This window comes from Mus caroli, unplaced genomic scaffold, assembly GCF_978045245.1.
Source record: "Mus caroli unplaced genomic scaffold, Mus_caroli_1 scaffold_7, whole genome shotgun sequence".
NCBI classification, from domain to species: Eukaryota; Metazoa; Chordata; class Mammalia; order Rodentia; family Muridae; genus Mus; species Mus caroli.
In genome coordinates this window covers 131,664,351-131,688,205 of record NW_028227262.1, presented here as the reverse complement: position 1 = coordinate 131,688,205, position 23,855 = coordinate 131,664,351, and the positions used below count along the sequence as shown (strand labels likewise).

Here is a 23,855-nt window from a genome sequence, read left to right as displayed (position 1 = left end):
AATATAGCCAGGTGTTGAGGTCAGTAGACTCCCTCAAGAGACTATGTGCTTGTGCACAGTCTCCTGCAACTTGTGCTGATCATGGCTTGTAATGCTGGTTGTTAAAAGGACAAAAGGAAATGTTAATTCAACATGAGAAAGATTCCTAAGAGCTCATCCAATATGAGTCATCATGTCTAGTGTGGAAAGCTAAACAGAGGAATCGGCTTAGAGCTATACCAATAGGTTGGCATCCTTGGAACACGAGTAGCAACTCACCAGTTGGACCTCCTGGAAAGGATCCACAACTGCACAAAGCACAGGGTGATAAATACATGGTCTTAGCAGTGACCATGAAGAGTCAAAACATTTGTTTGGGAGAATGACTGGAAAAACCAGGAAGACAGTAGTCAGCAAGCAACATGGAGTTTCTCTGAAACAACTGGGAAGGGTCATGAGACAGAGCGAACCAGGCAACAGCACGGTGAACTGCCAAACTGAGCAGGGTAGGAGTACCAGGGAATTACCTTAAGCTGCACGGATAGAAGACATTATTAAGATTAAGTGGGTGAATTTTTATACATAAAATAGTAAGGTAAGGAAATCAGATCCCTATAGAAAATGTCAGCTGGGAATTTGATATTTACAGATAAACATTTCCTGTAAAAAGCAGATAGCTGTGACCCCAGCCCAAATCCAGTCCAGTGCCATTCATTCTCCAGAGACAGCCATGCTGCACAACTGTAGAGCAGATGTGTACGAGTGTGCTTCCTGTGTGCTGGATGCAGGAGGACATCTGAACACCAGGAACCTCCAGGCGTGTTTTCACACCCAGGTGTTGTCCACGGGTCTTGCCTTTGTGCTTTTCACTTGCAGCAGGGATAATGTTCTAGCTTAGGCAGAAAGCGGCTGCTGACTCTGTGCTCCAGTGTGGTGAGCGGCTCCTCAGTGCAGTGAGTGGCTGTTTGGTTCCAATAGTCGGGAGGCGAAGCAAGCCCACGTTTCTCCTCTGCAGTGAGTGCATGGAAGGGAAGAGACAAGTTAGTTGTCTTTGAAGCATTTGCTTGGAAGGTAAAAATTTAGATTTACATCACCACATATAAGCTAGGATATACTGTCTTACATTTAGTACTTCAATAGTTTAGAAAGTGACTCATCCTGGTTGAAATTAAAACATGCTATTTCTCTAACATTGATTTAAACATTTCAACAATAATAAGAAAATAGACAGTACATGTGTATAAAAAGGGAAAGAAACAGAAGTGAACGCACCTAACCTCGGCTGCCTTGCTGAGCGGCGAGCAGCTTCCATTGTGTTCTTGACACTGGTACTCGTCACGTTTTGCACAATTTTCATGTGTGGTTTCAATAAGCAAAGATGTATATGAATTTATGAGTGTATGCTTATGCATTCACATACACATATCTAGAAAAAATTTTTCATGATATGTGTTTTCAGCCATTGTTTCTTTTTTTTTTTTTTTAAAAGAAAAAGCCTTAAGGCTTCTCTGCAATTTAGAAGATAGGATTACCACTCCAGCCTCAAGCATTTGTTTGAAATCTTTTGACCTTTCTTCTAGATCTGTGATTTCTTTTTTTATATTTAAATTAGAGATTCACAGTTCTGTGTTTAAAAGATTTCTTTTTACACTTTTAAAATTACGTGTATGGGGCTGGGAGGGGGCGGGTAATGCCCATGAGTGCAGCTGCATAGAGACCAGAGGAGTTCATTGAATCCCCTAGATCTAGAGTACTGCGGGCTTTGTGCCAACAAGCTGCCCAGTGTGCGAGCTGAGAACTAACTCAGGTCCTCTGGAAAAGCAGTTTGTACTCTTTTAACTTCGGGGATGGCTCTCCAGCCCCAAAGCTGTGTTTTACATCAGAGGACTTAGATTAGAATTCTGGATCAGCTGCTGAGAGTGGTGTGTACTTACCTAACCTTGGAAACTGTGAAGCCATAATGAAGGAAAATGTCACATGTTGGTGACCTCCAAACTGTTGAGGCAGCTCTTCTATGATGGCGTGCTCTCCCCAGCTGCTTGACCAGAAGAGGCTGCACTTCTCCCAATCTGCCGCTTGGTGGCGCCTTTTGACATCTCCAGCATCCGAGTTCAGGTTTTCTTCTGAGTCATTAATTTTCTTCATTCTGAAATATAAGACCATTCCCAACTCCACCCAATATCCAAATTTTATTAGAAAGAGAACTCAGGACAGAAGATCTCACCAGGTTCCATGTACAAAATGTTGTCTTTTAGAAATATTTTAAAACAAAACAACCTTGGTTCTGTCTTAAGTGTTGATGGGGGTAGAAATAGAAAGTTGCTTTTTTTCTCTTTCAATGAATTTCTTATGTTAGAGAATTAGTCACTCTGTAGAATTAAGTGGGTTTCCCTCAATTATGTCGAACCCTCCCTCCTTTTTATGAAGTCAAAGTCTGGCTGATATATAACAGAGATGGTGTTTGAAGCATATGGTTCTTAAGGGAAGGGGGTGGGGAGAAGATACATCCTTGAATTCTCAACCACAAATACATCAGCATTTCAAAGCTTTCTAAAATGTTTGATTCATCACTTTCCCAGCCCCCAAAACTATACAATCAAAGTCCAGATAATTAAAAATAAAAGGGAAGAGTTTCTACTTTAAGCCTTTGTGTTTCTTGGACTGTTGCATGACTGCCACCATATCGGAATTATGTTTGCTTTAAACTCTGCTGGCCCTGGTTCTCCTTACACATGCAGCACCGCAAGGACAAACTGAATGCAAAGATCACGTAAGAATGAAAGCAAGGTCTCATTTCAGCTGAGTTTGCATTGGTAGCCACTTTATGTGGTCTGTTTCCATCTTCTGTTTTACCTACATTGAGGACTGATTCATCATTATCACTCTCTAAGGCTCTCCATTGGCAGTGTTTATTTTAGAACTCATGGTTGTTTGTTGATCGCAACCTTGAACTTTAATTTTCATGTTCTGTACACTAGAAGATGACTATGCCATGGGGTAAACCACTTAGCTTTTCTTTGTGTCTATGTTTTTCCACTCAAGCAAATAGAATTCTTTATTTTCTTTGTGGAGCCCCCACCCCAAGCATCCACTAAATAATGTATAAGATCTGAAGGTGGCGTTTCTGAAGGGACTAAGCAGAGGGCTTCCACTGAGAAGGGAAAATGGCCCATTGTTGAAGCATAAGATGAGATTATGATTCTAATTTATTCTCTTTGAACCTAATGTCAAATGCTCTTCACTGTAAGATGTGGTTCTTAGGGCACTTCCTCTAGGTAAGCCTTCCCTCAATAAGGCTGGAATCATTTGGACTTCTAACTGACCCCTGCCCTACTCCTAACAGATCTAAGGATGCATTTTATGATTTGAAAGAAAGCAGCCATTGGATAAAGACCCTGGTCAGAGCTGATACACTGTTCCGGCATGAGAGTCAGGACCTTCCTGTGTTTCCAAGGCTGGCCTCAAACATGCAGGTTACAGTGATCATCCTGCTCTAGTCTTTAGAATAGTACAACAGGCTTGTTCCTGTAACCTTAGCTTTACTTAAGTTCTGAAAGAAATGCTGTCTTCCTAATTGCATATAATTTATTGAGAAAACATTTACTGAATCCTTCCCCTGTAGCAGGCTTTATGTTTGAAGAAATGAATGTGAAAATGCTTTGTAAGAAGCCTTTGTGTGTGTATACATGTATTCTCCAATCATGTTTTATGCATATATGTACATAGGCAACTTCACATGTATTTGTGCATGTAGACAGATAGTGCAGGTGGTGCTAGTGTGGCCATAGGAACAGAGAATAAGGGTTGAGGGTCACTAATGAGTGAGGAAGTTCACTATAAAACCCTAGAATTCCTCCTTCAAAATTAGGAAAAAACAGACTTAAATCCAACCAAAGGAAAATGAGTTTCTCAAGGTCAGTTTACTTCACTGTTACAGTTGAAAGAATATGGATCAAAAGCCAGGCTTTGATCTCTGTCTTTTCCTTATTTCTGCATTGAAATGACTAATGAAAGACAGGTGGCCTTCATGCCCCGTACTTGTACTGCAGTCAGACACAGTGCAGACGACCTGTGTTTGGATGATACTGTTGTGCTCCAGCAGCTGCAGACCCATTTGTTAGCACACAGCAGCACTTCCACCCAGTGCTCCCGATGCAGAAGGTGAGGGTTTTGGGTTCAGAAGAGGAGGAGGGAAGGTACCGAGAACCCTGAACTGGACAGGGCAGCTTGGCCCTTGGTTCTGAAATGTCTCAGCACAGAAGCAGTTGTCCTTAGAATCTGCTGCAAAGACCGTTCTGACAAGAGACTAACGATAGGACATGGAGCTGGAATTCACTCTCAGGTCCCTGTGTTACAGATAATCTCAATAGTGTTCTGTTTGACAGGAAAAATATCTAACAAGTGTCAACTAAATATCAAAACGTGTCTTCTATCCATCTGTGTAATGGGAGGGTGACCGTTTGTTGTCTCATGTCTCCAGCCTCTATCCATCTGTGGCTTTGTTGATACTCCCTCCCTCGGATGCTGCTGAGGGCTTCTGACCCATATGGCACTGAGCAGCGTGGTACCTAGGAAGTACCTTTGACTAGGGAGAGTGGAAGACGGCACATGCTATCTAGGTAGACTAGGTTGTACAGGATGTTTTGGTGTGCTTTGGGACTTTAGTGACACCTCTGACAAAAGGGGCAAGCAGCATCAAGATGAGGAGCGGGCCCCATGAAGAAAGAAGTGGAAATGCCGATTGTGTACCACTTTTAAAGTAGCCTAGGTTTACTGCTTTGTTTTGAACCACATATCTGTACAATTTTAATTTTTCTAAAATATGTTTCTAAAAGACTTTTAGGAATTACATAGTCATTTGAAAATAGAATCTTCAAATAGTCTATTTCTATTCATATTTGAACCACTCAATAAGTGTGCTCTTAGGATTTACACTGACAAAATCTCTGGACATTTGGTGAAAGCTTTAAGACTCATGAAACCAGTGCCTGTCTCAGTGAAAGGGACAGGAGGTAGGAGGGAAGCTGGCAGGGGCAGAGTAAGGCCTCTTCCCGTTTCTTCAGACCCATTCTTATCTCAGGCTCTGTTGGACCCTGCACAGCAGGGTGGGTGAAGGATGGAATTGCAAGTAGAAATTCTGTTTGCTTTTGTTTAGTGAAGCCAAATCTTAATATTATTTTATGAATTTAATGTAAATGATATCTGACATGAGGAAAAGAAATCTTAAGGATTCCATAAAAATACAGGAAACATATCTATATATATTTATAAATTGTGTATTAGCAAAATCTCCACCCTTTCTGAAAAAGTTGAGAACTGATTAAAAGGAAAAAAAAGGATTAAGTTGATGCATAAAGTTCTATGGCAGGAAAAGTATCACTTGGAGATGCCATTTGGCCACTAGATTTCTATAGTCTCAACTCTCAAGGGTGTGCCTACATTTTTCTTTAAACAAATCCTTTCATGAAGTTCAAACTGACTTCAATTTTGAACGAAGTTTACTTTTCAAAATTAGTAGCAATTGTGAAAACTGTGTTGTTTTTCTTTTTGTATCACATGAACCCAAATAGGTTACAAAACAATAGCCTAGTTGCGTGGAGAGTAACACACAGAGAGAGTAGAAGTGGGGGATGCTTTCAGAGAAACTATCATTTATAAGAAGGTGTATTGAAAGCCTGCCTTTCTGCAGCTTACATGTAAAAGTACAAGCTCTCCAGAAAAGATTTTAGGGAGTGGATGCTACATAATTGCTACAAGGATTTTTTCCTTTATATGTTTTGTTTTGTTTGTTTTGTCTAATGTTTTGTGCTGTTTGTTCTCATTGTATTGCAAGTCTCTCTCTGGTGAGAGAGATACTGGTTTCTTCAACATCTTGTGACTTAACAACTCTGCTGTCACTTGAGCTAACTGGCAAAAGTCAACTTTGTTTATGGGAGAGGTCAGATTGAAGTAGGGTGAACCTTCAGTTATAGGAAGAGCTAAAGTCTGGGGTGTTTTTAATGTTTTAATCTGTTTAAGAGGTTTCTGTTACAAAAAGAAAATTTGTAACATTTTTTACCTCAGCAAACTGCCAGCAAACTGGCTCTGTTCTAATCCCACATTTATCGTGATTTATATTCTCCATGGCAATGTGCTATAACCTCACAGTGATACACCACTGTGGTGTAGATTGACTGCATTCCAAATGCTGGGAATCACATACATACTGTTTTTACTTTTAAATAATATTCAGACACCAGAATAAATACCATATGTGCACTGATGCTGGTTACAATGGGACCTTGTCATTTCTTGTGAGGGAGAATGTTCTTTGTTTCTGATTCTTATTTGAAATCAGTTTGCAAAAGGCACATATGTACATTGACAGTATTTTGTAAGGGCTTTGGTAATTACAGGGCTAAGGGTGCAGAATGATTCCTTAACATGGAACATTTAAAATGCTCACTGCCATCACCCCTCTCGGACACAGATACCGGCCAGGATTGTTAACTGACGTTCTCAGGGTAGTGTATGGCTTTTCCGTTCTGTATCTACAATAGGCAGCCATTAAAGGACATCTGTTGAAGAAAAATGAACTCCGTGAGCACTGCTCATAGGAACAGTGAGACTAACATGCTGCTGACATTGCAACAGGGAGAATAACACACTCGATAATAGGGCTGGATGGATTGATTGGAAAGCCATAATTCAGTGTAAAGCCTAATGTCATCTGATGCCATAGACACAGAATTTAGGTGGCCTGACATCATCAAAATGTAGACGATCAATCTCTCTAGCCACCCCCACCCCACACACTATTGAAAGATTTAAAAGGTTCATAAAGTGTGGAAATACCTCTCAAATCATGTGCTTTAAGTTTTTTTCTTTGTCCATCCTGGTTGGAGTTCTAATCCACTTAGACATGTTTTTTAAACTAGACACAGCAGAATGCCTTTCATATTTGTACAATCTGCAGCAAGCTCCAATGAGCCAGTCCACATTCACTTCTGGGGAAAGCATATCAATCCAGGTTTGAATTATTACAGTTGGTTTGGCCTTATTGAATTAGTGCTTAAAACATTTTCATAATATTTTATACATGATGAAACCCTAGGCATTGATATTGATGGTTTCCCTGCCCTCTACACCTCTTTCCCCACCCAGCTTTGTGAGCCCAGAATATATAGTGTGAGATTAATGTGTGAGTAATGCAGCATAATGCGCCCCTGACGTTTTGTCTGGCACAAGCCTCAGGGTCTGGGTAAATCTTGCCTCTCTTACAGCAGTGGGTTCCGTTAGAAAAACGCTTAAAAGTTCTATTCTGAGGTTGGGAAGTTAGGAGATAAATATATGCCTTTCATGTGTCGTCTTTCCTTTGTAGCTTTCCGGATGATCCCGTATCCCCTGGAGAAGGGACACCTATTTTATCCATACCCAATCTGTACAGAAACAGCTGACCGGGAGCTGCTTCCCTGTAAGTGTCTTCCCCTGCACCCTGCCTTTCATCCAGGGAGGGGGGGTGTTACATGATAGGTGTGGATGTTGTTTTTATTAAGTTTCTTCCAACCCCTGGCCTTCTTTGATAGCATAGGTATAGAAATGTATTATGTGAATGGGTTGGACTTCCTGCTTCTCTGAGTCTTTCCACATTGATCCGAGGGAAAGACCCCAAGGGCATGAAATATATCAGAGGCATCATGTATATATTGATACCAGCATATGATCATACAGAGCCCTGACACAGAGCATCTTCTCTGCAGGCCGGTTTATCGGGGAAAGGTCTGCTTGGGCTCTCCTGCAGGTCTGAGGTAGTCTGTAAAGGCTGGGGTTAGAAGAGGAAATGCTGATGTCAGAAGAAGCTGCATCAGTCCTGGCTGGGAGGGCAGGACCAGGCCACTGGTATCACTGCCAGAGGCAGAGAAGAAGGCTGGTGTGCTGTCCATGGTGATGCAATACTCTTGGCCAGACAGTTCCTGTGAACATCTTGTGGGTTGCACGCACTCAGTTGGCTGACATGTTTAGAGTACACATGCAGCCCGAGCACTGTCATAGAGTGTGGGAGGAAGACCCTACCCTCAAGTGCCTTAGACCTTCACAGCCTAATGCTCATGTGGTAACATGTGGAATGGATTGTTTTGGTTTTCTGTAATACAACATTGTTTTGACAATCCAGGCTAAATAGCTATTATCCAATCAGACTGTGTGCAGGGATCATATCTAAGCTCTTCATGTGGCCCTGACTTGGGAAATATTTTCCTTTCTCAGATGCTAATCCTCTTTTGGCTCTCCCCCTGCCCCCACCACTTCATCTTTCCTGTCACGATTTTTTCTTTACTAGCCCTGGTTATATCAATATCTAATAGCTATAGCATATATAAATATTTCCCCAAGAATAGTGTAACTTTGCAGATCTGGTACATAATAAAATTTCTGACACCACCATTATGATACAGTTGTAAATCTTCAGCACGGTGACACGTGGATACAAAAGTGATTGCTGCCATTAGACTGGGTCTCCTTGCTAGGCCGCCCAGCCTAGGACTGTTGTTTAAGGAGCTGGGAGAGCTCTCTGTTGTCTTCAGGTTAAAGCTTTGTTTTAAGGCATCTGGTGCATCATATGATAGTAGTTTGATTTCAGGAAGCCCCACATGGGCCCATAATTTACCCTCTGATGCTCCCTTCACGGAGAGCCTTACTAGAGTTTCCATTTCCTGGTAGAAAGGCAGTTTTCTGAAAAGTACCATGTTTTAAAATGTTTTAATTGAATTCAATTAAGGGTCCATGAGTACAGATTAGTTATTAGAACAATATTACACTTCTTAAAAGTTTTCATAAGCCTTAAAAAAGCGAAATGTGGCTGAGATTTATTGCAATGGGTGCCATGAGTCCACTGTGACATCACTTCAGAACCTCTTATGGATTGGGTTTTGAGAGTGAGCTGTAGAGATGTTCAGCTGTTAGGAACACTACTCATAGTTTGCCTATCAAAAGTATAATTCCTTGCATAGTGGGATCTATAGGCACTCTACCCCAGGTTTGTCCCTCAGCAGGCTGTCTTCCTGCCATGCAAGCAGGCAAGCTTGCATGTGCTCCAAGCCTCCTGATAGTTTCCCTTTGTTTTCAGCCCTGTTGATCGAGGCTCTGAGTAATGAAGCCAAGTGTATACTTGCACTCCTGTCCTATTTTTTATTTTACTGTATTTTTAAGTCATTATTGTAAAGCAATATGAGTTTATCTCTTTTTTTCTGACAGTCTAAGGATGTCAGTGGAGGATGCTATCCCAATAGACATTCACCGAAGACCTCACATATAGCTCTATGCAAACTGCAGGACTGAGGGTCAAATTTCCTAGGATTATCTGACACAACTGTAGGAAATTCCTGATGATAATCACTTAAAACAATCAGGAGGGTAGGGGGAGTATGGTCTTTAGAGTATCCTTCATAGCGTTCAACATTGTGCATGAGTTTTGTGAAACCCAGAATAGCTATGGTATGAAAACATAAAGAACTGTAATGAAGAACTCTACTCAACTCATCACATGACTGCCTGTGACTATGGGCTGGTAAGAGATGCTGGCCAGGGGGCATGGGCTGTGTGTGCCTGGGAGGCCTTTACAGAAGGGGCTGAGAAACTGCAGGTTCACAGACGACTACTGGAACCACTAGAATCTACAAGGTCCATTCCCCATCAAAATACAAGCTTTCATACCACAGCTATTCTGGGTTTCACAAAACTCATGCACAATGTTGAACGCTATGAAGGATACTCTAAAGACCACACTCCCCCTACCCTCCTGATTGTTTTAAGTGGTTATCATCAGGAATTTTCTACAGTTGTGTCAGATAACCCTAGGAAATTTGACCTCAGTCCTGCAGTTTGCATAGAGCTATATGTGAGGTCTTCGGTGAATGTCTATTGGGATAGCATCCTCCACTGACATCCTTAGACTGTCAGAAAAAAAGAGATAAACTCATATTGCTTTACAATAATAATTTAAAAATACAGTAAAATAAAAATAGGACAGGAGCTGAGAAGAAGGTATATCCTTTTGTTTTAGGATAAAATGTTCTGTAGTTATCTGTTAAATCCATTTGTTTCATAACTAACCAGTACCCCTGGAGCTCATGTCTCTAGCTGCATATGTAGCAGAAGATGGCCTAGTCGGCCATCATTGGGAAGAGAGACCCCTTGGTCTTGCAAACTTTATATGCCTCAGTACAGGGGAACACCAGAGCCAAGAGGTGGGAGTGGGTGGGTAGGGGAGTGGGGGGGGGAAGGGTATGGGGGACTTTTGGGATAGCATTTGAAATGTAAATAAAGAAAATACCTAATTTAAAAAAATGAAAAAAAAATAGGACAGGAGTGCAAGTACACATGTGCACACTCACACTTGATTCAGGAATTCCTATTGGAAATATGTGTTGTCATTTGGATAGGGTTTTGCTGTTTTTGTATTTGCTTTTGAGAAGGGAACACTATATAGTAAATGTAGATGTGGGCTCATGGATGTGTGACACCCCCAAGCTAGGCCTGTAGTGTCTCTCCCTGAAGTGCTGGAGAAGATCTTGGACTTGGGTGAAGCAGTCAGGCAGCCAAGGCAACAGAGGCAGGCGTGAGTGAGAGATGCCCAGTCTCCTGCCTGTCTCCTTGCTCACATACTGTAGTCAAGGGGGTGAGACTCCATAAGGTGCTGCTCACCTGAGTCCTAATGGTTCCCTTCTGGTTTTCTCCTCAGCTTTCCATGAAGTCTCAGTTTACCCAAAGAAGGAACTTCCCTTCTTTATCCTCTTCACTGCTGGACTGTGCTCCTTCACAGCCATGCTGGCCCTCCTGACACATCAGTTTCCGGAACTCATGGGAGTCTTCGCAAAAGCTGTGAGTGCTCACTGAGAAGGGGGACTTAGGCAATGGACTGGTGGACAAAGGAAGCCAAGGGAAGGAGCCAGAGGGGAAGGGGCTGAAGAGTCATTTAGTTTTCATGATCATCTGGGCAATCGAGGGCTGGGGGTGGGGATGGGGGCAAGTGAGAGCAAAGGGTTAGTTCTGGCCTTCCCTTATTTCCCAAAGAAATCCTCAGCACCTTCCAGAGAGTGCAGGAAGTCCAAAGGAAGATAGAATTTAGGGAATCCTCACAAATGAGAAATGGGCGGGGCATGTATAACTGAATGGCACTTTCTAATCCTGAGATACTGTGAATCTTTCATTCATGATATTTTGTTCCCCAGGATTATTTATGTGGTGTTCTTACTGCCTACAGACCCTTGGGCTGTGTGGGTATGAACTGTGAGAATGTGAGAATGCTGGTAGTGGAAGGGAACCAAGATGACATTCAGGAATAGGAAAACTCCACACAGAGCCTTGGGAGAGGGGGAGAGACAACCCTAGAAGAAAGTGTCTGCCTTGCTTGCTAAGAACTGCTTTCCCCTGAAGAGGCCTGATCATGTCTGTCAGACCATGCCGGTGACCATCCTAATTTTTTAGCACAGTGAGCTGTGAGATAGAGGAAGCAGAGAGGAAAACACGAGTTACTAACTCCCAGCCCTCTGATTTCAAGATGGATGGGATCAGCAGGGATGGCCTGTCTCCTTACTTCTGCCTCTAAAGTGGCCCTGCCAGGTCCTGAGTCAGTTCCTCAACCACAAACTCCCTGCTCTCTCAAGCCCCTCCCTGCCAGGCAGCTGCCCAGGTCAGCCTCCTAAAGCTGTCTCACCTCTGTCTGGTATACAAACATGAGAAGAGATTTCTACATTTCCAGTAAGCATGCCACTTCCCAGCCTTTATCCACTAGTTCCCCGTGATTTCAGGACAAAAATCTCAGTCCTTTTGCTTGCCCTAAAGGAGCTTTCTTTCTTGTAGTGGCCCTTTGATGACCTTGTTACCTCATACCTCACGGTTCTTACACAGAGCCCAGTTTTCAGCCATAGTGAAGCTCACAATTCCCAGATGCACCAGGCCTGTGCACCTCAGTGCCTTTACACATGTACTTTGTTATGCATTTGATGCCTACCTAAAGACCTATTTCTTCTCTAATGCTGCATTCATTTCTCTGAAGTTGAGGAGCATGTCTCCATGTTCCCACAGAGCTCCATGAAGGCCCATGTTAGCACCTATAATTGATGAAAAATTGTCTGTGCCCCTTTAGACTGTAGTCTTTGAAACCAAGTCTGTACCTTTCTCACATCTGTATTTCCAAAGCTTTGTACAGAGCCTTGATCACTGTAGGCTCTCAACCAATGACTGTTAAATGAATGAATAGCAACAGTCTTTGCAGAAAAAAGCAAACAGCATAAAAATCAGATACCATTTAGTGTTTCTTCCCTTCTCTTCCCTTGTGATCATAAACCCTTACAGGTTAAAGGGTCCTCAAACAAAGTATCTTCCACTGTGGCTACGAAAGGGCATCTAAGTACATCAAAAATACTGCTGTGCACAGGCTCACAGTAAATGTCCTTGTGCACAGGCTCACAGTGAATGTCCTTGTGCACAGGCTCACAGTGAATACCCCTGTGCATGGGCTCACGGTGAATGCCGCTGTGCACAGGCTCACAGTGAATGTCCTTGTGCACAGGCTCACAGTGAATATACCCCTGTGCATGGGCTCACAGTGAATGCCGCTGTGCATGGGTTTTCCCTGTTTAACATGGCACCTATTGCACCGATGGCCATTCCGAGCTCTATCATGTAGCACTCACAACCCTTCCTTTCACTTCTATTTACACTCATTTCACACTCTGGGAGCTCACCATAGAAATCTGCTTTTCCTAGCAGATTCTCAGGACAGCTTCTCTACACAAGGCCAACTTGAACTCCCTCCTTCCTTCGGGGAAATAAGTTTTCTTATATTGCCTACATATTTTCCCAAATCAGCATTACCAAGCTGCTGCCCTAGATGCCTTGGGTCCCAGGCCTGTGCTGTCCGTTGTCTCCGCTGCAGCTAGCCTCTGAGAGAGAGGAGTTGGCAGAGATTAGGGTATAATGCCATTAAAATGTGTAGTCGGAATGTAGTTCTGGAACTAGACGGTTACTGTTCCCATGGTTTGGTTTCCCCTTTAAACACTCTTAAAACTCGTACAAAAGCACCTCATTGTCCCAATGTTCAGTATTAAGCTGGCAGATAACCCTTGCTGGGGTACAGGATCTCCATGGCCCTTAGCCTCTAGTGCTCCAATAGTGGAATAGTGTTTGTGGCCATACCATCAACATTCAGAATCCTGATGGTCACACCAGGAATCGTATTTTTAGCAGTGACCCCACAACCCACTTGAGGGTGGAAGCTAAAGATTTTACTCCCTTCTAAGGAATCTGGCTTTATGAAAGGTAAACCTTTAAGAGGTCATATGAGGTTATGTCATAGCTATTCAAGTGACAGCTGTCCAGAATTAGTAGTTTCAGTCTGTCTGTACTTTTGAACACCAATGGAGCTTAAAGATTACTGGTAACTGCCCTCCCTCGGGCCTCTTGCCTACTTGACCCAATGCAGCATAGGCATTAGAGTTTTGAGACCTGGAGACTCAGGTCTACAGTCACAGCTGAAAAGCACAATACTGAGCGGATGGTAGCCAGCAAAGGGATCAGAAGGAGAGCAGAGAGCAAATAGATTCTCTAGCCAGGTCATAGAGCAGTCTCTTCAGAAACCTGGGCGGTTAGCACTGGCTGTTCTCCTCACTATTTCCAGAGCATCAGTCTTCCATCTGGAATCAAAGGACTGGATGAACTAGATTGGCTTTGCATGTTCCTGCTCTTTACCATGGCTTGGTTCTGTGGTCAACTACCGCTATTAACAAGCATGCTTGTAAACCTCTACCCAGAGGATCAAGGCTGCCTCACCCTTTAAGGAGCTCTACCCCTGTCCACTCTGGGGAGGACTAGGAAGAGAGGAAGCTGGGCAGCCCCGTGAAGAAGGCTGGGGATCTCAGGAGGACCAGTGTGTCTTTGGCAGCAGACTCTTCATCTGCACCTCCTCACTCCATCAGACCTCCAAAAGCCCTGCCCAACACCTGGGGGTTATCACCCTGCCCCACAGGCTGTCTGCAGCCATTTGCAGCCTGAGAAAGTGATGGCTTCAGGCCTCTCCTGAGATAATGCCCTGGGTGTGATGACTTTTAGTAGATGCAGAGAGATTGCACTGCCACCCTCCAGGCTCCACAGCGTGGGAACTCTTGCATGTTTGTTCACTAACACAGCCAGTCCCAGCACCCTTAGACAGTGAGTCACTGGAGAGGCGTGAGTAGAGAGGCTGAGACTGGCTGCCTACAATCTAATCTACCTCGATGACTTAGGACTAACTCTTGCTAGAATGTTTGGTTCTTAAGATAAGGCAGCTCATATAAGTAAGCTATCATCCAGGCCCGGCTCTTCTCAGAATGTGGGGAGGTCAGCACTCTGACCCCTCCTGCTCTTGAGGGCCTGTCTTTCCTCCTCGGCTCTCACTCCTCTGAGACTGCACCCCCTAACTTCTGTCTCATCTTCATTTATAGGCCTGCACTCTTTGAAGTCTGATATTGATTACAGTGGGATGTCAATTGTCTGCTTGCGACAGGGCACCTGGAACCTATTCAGATAAGCAAGAGGTTTCCACTGTGAACCCAACGAGCTTTGAGCTGTGACCTTGCTCTCGGTGACAGTGTCTTGGGAAAGGGAGGATGAGGCGATTGAAGTGCCACTCTCTCCTTTTTTATGAGCTCAGTTGCGTTTTCTCAGCAGTGGACACTAATTGAGTTATGGGACACTTGGGTTAGAAATCTGACCACGGCTCTCTGCCCTCTGGACAGAGGCTTTAGACATTGGGACAGAGGAGTTGATCCCAGTTGCCTGGTTTGGCTCATTCAGATTTAACTCTTTAGGTAATACATTTTCCTTTTAGTCTAGAAATGAAACTGCTGTTTCTCTTCAAGCATTATTAGGTTTCTGGTCAAAGGTCCTGATGGTTTTTCATACAGCTAAAGTACCAGCTGAGTGTCCTGAGGCACCTGAGGAGCAAGGCACGAGCCCTCAAACCTCTGTAACTCCCGACAAGAGCCACGGACGGACCTTGGGCTGCCAGTGATCGGAAGGCCGTGGGCACTTCACAGGCCTCTTTGCTATGTAGCTTCTTCTTTGTAGGTGTGGACAGGGAGAAGGGTGGGGAAGGGTCTTAAGAAGGAAGGTGGCCTGGGTATGAGAGGGGCACATCTCAGCTGGGCTTCTGTAAGGAAATACATGAGGCTATCCAGGGAGATGCTCAAAGGGGGCCTTCCTCAGTCACCCATTCGGGATATAAGGAAGAAAGAATAAGTCATTACACACAGGGGGACTGGAGCAGAGTGTCATCCTTCATATAACCTCAGTGGGAAGAACAGATGTAGTATAGCAAGGAAGACCACTGTATCTTGGCATGCAGTGGGGGAAAAGGAGGATATAGACCTCAGAGTGAAGCTTCTGGTCTCAGTCAAGTTAATGCTCCCCAGAAACACAAAGCACACAACCAAAGCTGGTCTTCACTTTGAAGTTAGGTGATGACATTGTCTTCCTGCTGCACTCTGGTTGAGCTGAGCCCCCTCCTGCTCCCTCTGGTGCCCACACATTAGGGTGTGGGACTGTGCAGGGTACAACCTTTGAGGGTCTCCTCCCATGGCTCTGGCTCAGGGCTTACTGAGTGCTTCTGCTCCCAAATCTGCTCAGTACAGCCACTAGCCATGTCACCGTGCTTATTGACCTGTGCTTTTCCAACGCCTGCTAGAATCTCTGATGCATCCCCATGGCTTACCACTTGCATTCTCTTTATGGAACTGAGTACTGTATGCAAACACTGCCACCTTTGTAGCTTTGGTCATCTATCATTGTGTATCTACCTCTCACTGTGCATACCACAGACACTTGTACCCATATAACTTGTAAGTGCAGTTTTATACTAATAGTGAAGTCAGCACGCTTGGTCCATATCATCCTTTTAAGTGCAGGATATTGGTGAAGATTTCAGAGGCAGCCAGGCGGGGATCATCCCCAGGCCCGGTGTTTCTCTCCACAATGCTTTCCAGCCTTCTTCATGATGGAACACAGCCCATTGCTAAACTGGGAAGGATGGATAATCCATCCTCAGGTTCTCAACCTTCCTAATGCTGTGACCCTTTAATACAAGTAATTCCTCATGCTACAGCACCCCCCAACCGTAAAGTCATTTCCGTTGCTACTTTATAATTTTGCTACTGTTATTGATCATAATGTAAATCCCTGTGTTTTCTGAGAGGTCTTATGCCAGACCCTGTGAAAGGGTGATGCCCACAGGTTGAGAAGAGCTGTCGGAGGCTAACTCTCCTAAGTCTTTTGGCATACTCACAAAAGGATATTTTCAGAATATCAGAAACTGTGAACCTAACACCCTCTGAGCAGTGAATCCCCACACCTGGGGCTGCCTATTTTTCAACTGCACATCAAGCTGGCACTCAAGGCTGCCAGTCAGTCTGAACTCAGCTTGTATTCCAATGGACCTGAGCTACTCACCATCTGACGGTTTCCTTTTCCATATTCTGACCATTAGTTAGACCTAGAGTGTCCACTTCGTGCAGACCTACAATGTGGGCACTGACAGCACACCTCCTGACAGTTCTTCCATCCGGTGGAGTCTGTTGATCTTCTCAACACTTCTCTGCTCTTCTCCAGCCTGACTTCTCTTCCTTTTCTGAGCACCCCTGGGCGTCTACCCTAACTGCTACCATGACCTATATGTACAACTTTACTCTGTCCACATCTTAATGTCTGTGCTCCCTCTATCCCTTGTCTTTGAGGCTTCAAGAGAGGAAGTTTTATGTGAGGGTCTTTTTTTCTTATGTAGTACTTAATTGCCAAGCAACTGTATCTAATTGATTTAAAAAAATAGAATAAAGAAACTTTACCAAGTTTCTGATGATGCAGCTACAATGTGTGTTATCGGCCTTCTTGATAGGTATGTTCCATACACATTAAATACACAGACACATGTATACATGCACACACACACACACGTACACACACACTCACACCCACAAACACACACCCCATCCTGAGCTCTTTGAATTTGGGACACTTGACTTTCATATCTCTTACTTTGAAGATTCAAAACTCATAGAATATGTGGCCAGTAAGGGTAATGCTATATGCTTCCTGGCTGCACTACCTACTAATTTTGCTTGTACTCAGAACCATGTTCCCACTGCATGTTTCTATTTACTCGGAAGTAAAATCTGTTTTGGTATTGGCAGTACTGTGCTCTGGATAGTGATTAGGGCAAAAGAAGACACACAATAAAGAACAAGGTGTTAAAGGTCAGCAAGCCAAGGCCTCGGTTCTCAGCAGACAGAAGACAGTCCTTCTCAATCCTGACCTCTCCCCTGAACAGACATCTCTCCTGCAAGCTTCTCCAAGTCAGCTGTTCACAGGAGCATCATCAGAATAAATTTGAAATTATGATTAGTATCTGATAAGGCAAAATGTATTTCTTAAAAGACACATCGTTAATCACTGTCTGTATTTAGTTCCCAGAGGCCCATTCAACAGCCCTTCCTGGAGGACAAGGCCTCCCAGGGTGCCAGCCTGCTGCTCTCTCCCCAGCTCTCTGACACATGACACAAAACATGCTGTTTAGGCTGTGCTTGGAATACACCAGGAAACCAAAGCAATCTGGCATCACAAACCTGGCTCTTTATATTCCCTTTTCCATTTAAAGTAGGCTGTAGAGCCAGCTAGACAATCAAGTAGCCTAGGTTGTCACCATTGTGTCGCTCCTAGGTCCACTTGATACCGATCCATCATCCTCTTGGAAGATATCCATCTTAATAGGCAGGGGTAAACTCTGAACACTGCTAGCATCTTAGGAACTGGGGCAGATGTCAGAGGGCTGAAGGAGGCTGTCAGCAGACACTTCCTTCTTATCTGTCCTGCTGGGGGTGGGGCTGGAATGCATCTTCCACTTTCCCCGACATTTCCTGTAAACATGAGGGGTGTACATTCATGAGGCGTTCAGAGTGGAACATCCTAAGATGCAGGCGTGCGCGGGAGAGTTGACCTTCGTCTTGGACAAGCTTTCTCCTGACTGCTGTTTTTCTGATTTCCTTGCAGTTCCTCAGCACTTTGTTTGCCCCCTTGAACTTTGTTATGGAGAAAGTGGAAAGCATCCTCCCCTCCAGTTTGTGGCATCAGCTGACACGGATCTGAGGGAGCCTCCCATCCTTCACTTTCCACACCATCCACCATCTCTTCTGTGCCAACTTCTCATGGACCGCAAGAAAGCATGACTTTGAAAAAGGGAAACCATTCTGAGATTTTAAACTGTTCATGGACTATCAGTTCCTTATTAAAGGCTGGTTTTGTTGTACAAAATTTATTGATGTTCAGTTCTATTTTATTTTGCCTTCAAAACTGACTGATCAAAAAGTAAAAAAATAAATAAATAAACTTTTGTGTATTGCAAGAACCTGTGTCGTCTTCTATCTTTATTCTAACCCTATACTTTTCAGTGTTCCCAGTAAACTAGTGGGTGTATGCTATTCTTCAAGGATATGGGTTCTGCAAAACCCATACTGATTTTCTTTGCTGGCAGAACTCGTCTCTCTGCAGAGCCCAGAGCTCATGACTTGGTGGCTGGGGAGACTGTTCAGGGGTGGAGTACTTACTTGCCTTGCATGGGACCCTGGTTTCTGTGTGCCCAACATTACAAAGACAAACGAATAAACAACAAGAAAGGAAAGGATGTAAATAGAGTCACAAAAGCACTAGCCCCAAACAGAGTGTGCGCACATGCTAAACAGGCACAGGGAAGTCAGGTTTTCAAGGTGGGTGTAAGCTCCATGGAAACACCCATCTGTGCCTCAGTAGGTTGTTACAGCTTTGCGGACAAGAAGCCACAGACCAGCAGTCTGTCCCAGAACCTGGCTGCTTAAACCCTTGTTGCCGTCTCAAACACTTCATCCAAGAGTACCTTTTAAGCTTTCTCATGTTTGCATTTCTGACACTTTCATCTGAGCATTCTTTGAGTATTTTACTGATCTGAACCAAAATGATGATTTGTCCTCACCACCTCTCAGAGCTTTGTGCATGATTCAAACCTAGCAGAGCATCTGGCTTCAGTTAAGCAAAAGAAGAAAAATAAACAAACACAAGTCCTCCATCTAAAGTGAAAAGTACCTTTATGTAACATCTCAATCCAGTGTGTCTTTTGCACACTTCCCCCTTTGATTTAGAATCCTACTCTCCCTCAGGCACATCAAGGCAGGTAGTGTTCTGGGAAGCAGCGGCCAGTCTCCTCTCAGGGCTTGAGATCCTGGTCTCTGCCCCAGAGCAGTGAGATGGGTTGGTAATTTGCAGGGCTAACTTTTCTTTGTATGTATTTTGTGCAAACCCATGATGAGAATGTACAGCTGGCTTCTGTTCTTACAGAACTTATCTGGTGCGAGGTTGACCCCATATACATACCAGTAGTGTTGCTCTTGGGAGTAGGGGCTATCCTTGCCTTGCTGACAACTCGTGACACAGAGTGGATGCTCAAGTGATTATGTGAGTCAGGTGGTATAGCACATGACAGGCACAATAAACTTTGATCTGTGCTGGAGGAGAATGGTTTCAGATGAGAAGGACCAGGGAAGGCTTAGAAGTATAATTTTTGAGCTGAACAAACAAATTATCTAATGCAATTCTTTAATTTAATAGATGAGGAAATCAGAGCTTTTGGTCTGCTGGGGCTGAGACTCTGGACTGCGATAAGTTCTGAAGGAGAGGCTTGTGAGAAGTAAGCAGTGTGAAGTGGAAATGGCCCAAAGCCAGTTGTTGCTAGAAACCTTGAGTTGTAGGAAATGAAGCCAAGGAATGCAAGATAAAGTGTGTGTGTGTGTGTGTGTGTGTGTGTGTGTGTGTGTGTGTGTGTGTGTGTGTTTATTATACAAGGTCTCTCCATAGCTCACACTGGCCTCTCAATCCTCTGCCTGTCCTCCAGAGTTCTCAGATGTCATGTGTATGCCACCATGTCCAGCTAAAAGATGGATTTAAATATGCCTAGCAAATTTGAGAATTAGGATGCTAGAGCAGATTCATGGCATAATGGGCAAAACTGGCTTTTTGGGGAAGAAAATAATGAATGGGAAAGACTAAGTAGACACATAATGGAGACAGATGAACGGGGGCTGTTGGAAGAAATGAGTTCTGGGACTAACAGGCTAATGAAGGAAGGTACCAGAAAAGTATGGGTACTTGAGGAAGGGTAGCAGATTTTGTGAACTTACTAGATCCTCACCCAATAACCCACAGTCATTTTTCCAGCAGAGACCAGAATCCTCTATCTTCCTTTCCTCTATTTACCACTCAGTTACTCAACCCTCCTCTCCAGGGTGCCCAAGGCTTCCCCTGTAGTGCTGGTCACACCACACACACACGCACACACACACACACACACTTGTTTTGCTGTTTCAAAGGACTGACACCCAAATCATCTCTATTTGAAAAGGTTAATGCAAACCTATTGAGAGACACAGTCAGGACAACCAAATTAACTAGAGTTCTTAAGTTCACCGTGTTTGTACAACTCCCCCCCCCCCACACACACACACATCTTGCCCCAGGTTGAGAGATCTGACTTTTCACTGAGATGGTGATGAACTCAGGTTGTGTTCTGCCTTCTGCTTTTTGTCCCCTCCCAAGGCTGTATCAAAGCTCATTTTAAGGAGCTTTCTTCTATGAAGACTCTTCTATCCAAACATTAAGTGTCCAGTCATCCGTTGTGTGTTTGCTAGAATATAAATGCAGTCATTCTGAGTTTAATGGCAATAGGTCAAAACTAGCCGTGTTTAACAATGTACAAGGGGGAACACTGTACATGATACATGGCAATATAAAATTATCTGTAAGTTTGCTTTCACATTCATTTGACAGCACTTAGTAATGCCAAAGTTTATAAAAGAGTTGAGCAAGCTTATACATACTTTAATATAGCCTTCAATAATTAAACATTAATTATCAGTTTATCCAGGCCTGGATAAATTGAAACCAGACACATCTGATTTTAGTGTTTGGTTATTGGGAGTGGTTTTTTAATTATTATCTTTTTAACTACCTGCTGTGGAATCAGTTTATGTGATTTTTTTTCTTGAATTGATGGACTATTTTTCTAGGAAATTACCATTTCCTCTAGGCATTCAATGTGTTACTATGAGGAGCACGCTATCAATTTGTCTGTTTCATCTCCTCTATATTTGCTAAGGATATTTCTCTCTTTTTCCTAGTTCTAATTGTATAGAGGTTTTCTTTTGTGTGAGTGGGTGTAACAGTGTAGAGGGGTGGGTGGGGCTGAGGGTACACTTACTCCTGGCCTGTGCATAGAGGCTAATTCTGATGTCCAGATAGAACGGTATCTCTAGAGCAGGACCCCTGGTGCCATCTATATCTTATCTGTGAATAGGACCTGGGAGAAGGTTCAGCTGCTGCTGCTGCTGTCGATGTCAGTGAAAGCTCTGCAGACATCAACGCCTCATCACGAGCCATCCTGGCTGGATTCGTTCTGAGGTTGTCTGATTTCTGGGCGGCATATGCTATGTCTGTGATAACTCGTACAGTGCTGACCTCTAGACATCTTGTGTTAGTCTGCCTTACATGGCAGTGCATTGCATAGATTCTTCTTTACATTATATAGACGTCTCTGACCATGGAATAACACTGTAGATACTGGCTGTGAAGTTGTGCACTTACACAGCACCAAGTCCTGTGACCATCCCTGGCAGGCCTTGCCTCGTTTATATATCTGTGGATATCCTGAAGTAGACTGAAAAGGAAGGGCAGGCAGGGTATTACTGAAAAAGCTGTGACCCAAGAACAACTTGGAGGTGAATGAAAGGAGTCTCTAAGTTCACGAATGCTCATCCCAAGGCAGTGGACTGGTCTGCAGTTTTGCAGTTACCCAGTCTGCCTGTCTAGTACTCAGCTAGCCACAGAGTACTAATCAGAATGAAGTTCTCCTTGCTTCAACCACTGACTGGGCAAAACAACCACTATGTGGGCTTAAGGCCACTTATCACCACTTATCTGATGATACTTAAACAAGTATAAACAAGGTGAATGAAAAATAAATATTAGTTTCATGGAGAACAAAAGATGTACATCTGGCCCTTGTGATACATGCCTATAAACTTGGCACTCCAGATATTGAGACAGGAGAATCAAGAGTTGAAAGCTAGCCAACAGAGAAGAACCCTTTTATTAAAAACAAACAAACAAACAAACAAAAAACAATAGATAGAAATATATACAAGTTTTGGAGTGTAAGTTCCTTCTTCCACTTTGCTATGAATGTTTCTTCTTTTTATTTTACAGATATTTGGAAGTTCCTGGTTTACATTTTTCTTAGGAATAAGCACTTGGAAGAATTCCTTAATAATTGTTTCTCCATTGCTCCCATCAAGGAATTAAATTTGGATACTATTCTACCACATCTAACAAAACACCAAAGATACTCAACTGTTTCCCTGAGTATAGTAGACTATAATATCCCATGCCCACAGTTACTGCCTAACTTTTGATCCTTTGTCTTGTTATTTTAAAGTATTGTAATTTCAAAAATGTCATATCGTAATTTCAAAAATATTATAAAATTATTTCTTCCACATGAGACTTCTGGGGTGGTGTTTACATGTTTGAGATATACTTGACGTCTGTCCACTAGCCCTTTCTGTCTATGACCATGCTTGTCACTCAGCTTACCAAGTCAAGCAGAGGCAAGTAAACGTGGCTCTGCGTGAGTGACCACAAAGAGGAACTTGAGATCCCCCATGACATCTGTCCCTGTGATGGCTTCTGCTCGGCAGCAGTAACAGCTTTGGCTAGGCTAGAAACTGAGAAGCATATAGACACTGGGAAGATCTAGACTGGCCATGAAGAAATCGCTTTTGTGGTTCTGGCTTTGGGGTACCAGAACAGCTACAGCCTGCTAGGCAGGAAGCAGTCAAGTCTTTCGGAATGTCCTACAAGTGTGCACATGCTCGGATGCTCTCTAAACCCTGACCCAGGTTCCGGGGGAGGGGGTCATCTTATCTTTTTGTTACTGCTGTTGTTGCTGTTGCAGTGATAAACACTGACAAGATCAACTTGAGACAGGAAAGGGTTTATTGACTTAGATATAGCAGTTCTTAACTGGGAGAGGCAAAGGCAGGAACTCAAGGTAGAAACTTGAGGAAGAAACCATGGGGGAATGTTGCTTCCCAGCCTGCTTCTCCTGGCTTTCCTCAGCTGCCTTTCTTACACAGCACAGGCCTGCATTCCTGGGAATAGTAGCACCCACAGTGGGTTGGGCCCTCCTGCATTAATAGTTAAGAAAGTCCCCCAAAGGCATGCACAAGCCAAACCCGACAGAGGCAATTCTTTAAGACTCCCTCTGCCCAGGTATATAACAAGTGGGCGAAAGCTGAGTATCACCAATGGACGCTTCTTTCCACAGACTTATATCTGGAGCATGGACAGATGTGCAGCCGCCTGACTGGATGAGCAGCCCAGAGGCTCAGCGAAGCCTGTCCACACAGGGTCCTCTTAGCCTCTCTGGGCACCATCCTTTCCTTGCAAGTGTGTAGGAGAGGCCCCGTTCTCTCATGAGGTTCTTGTGATCTCCCATTATACAGGTGGGTGAAAGAATTTCCTCACGGCCAACTTGAAAAGAGACACATGGGAAAGAGTTGGCCTGTGTCTCAATACTGGGACCCATCTTCCAGGAAAGGAATCTGAGTTTCTGTGAGCTACCTAAGGGAAAAATGAGGTGTCTGAAAGAAGATTAGGGGAAGGTGGAGAAATTTTGCTCTCCAAGGCCTGAGCATCCTGACTTTCTCTCTTTCACCTCTGTTCCTCCGAGGCTGTTCTAAAGCTGCTTCCAAACCCAAGGACTAAAGGTTAGATGTTATAATAAGAGAACT

At 43.7% G+C, this 23,855-nt stretch overlaps 1 protein-coding gene across 3 annotated transcripts in view; it reads left to right on the top strand.

Annotated features, from left to right (window-relative positions):
- Positions 1-18,379, top strand: part of St7 (suppression of tumorigenicity 7) — a 240,051-nt gene extending 221,672 nt beyond the window's left edge. For all 3 annotated transcript variants that reach the window (XM_085840808.1, XM_029478333.2, XM_021164295.3), the window contains 3 exons: positions 7,340-7,432; positions 10,697-10,836; positions 18,034-18,379. In XM_085840808.1, coding sequence (XP_085696934.1) covers positions 7,340-7,432; positions 10,697-10,836; positions 18,034-18,129 — 329 coding nt within the window. In that variant the 3' untranslated portion in view covers positions 18,130-18,379. The remainder of the gene's footprint in view (positions 1-7,339; positions 7,433-10,696; positions 10,837-18,033) is intronic.
- The last annotated feature ends 5,476 nt before the right edge of the window (positions 18,380-23,855 follow it).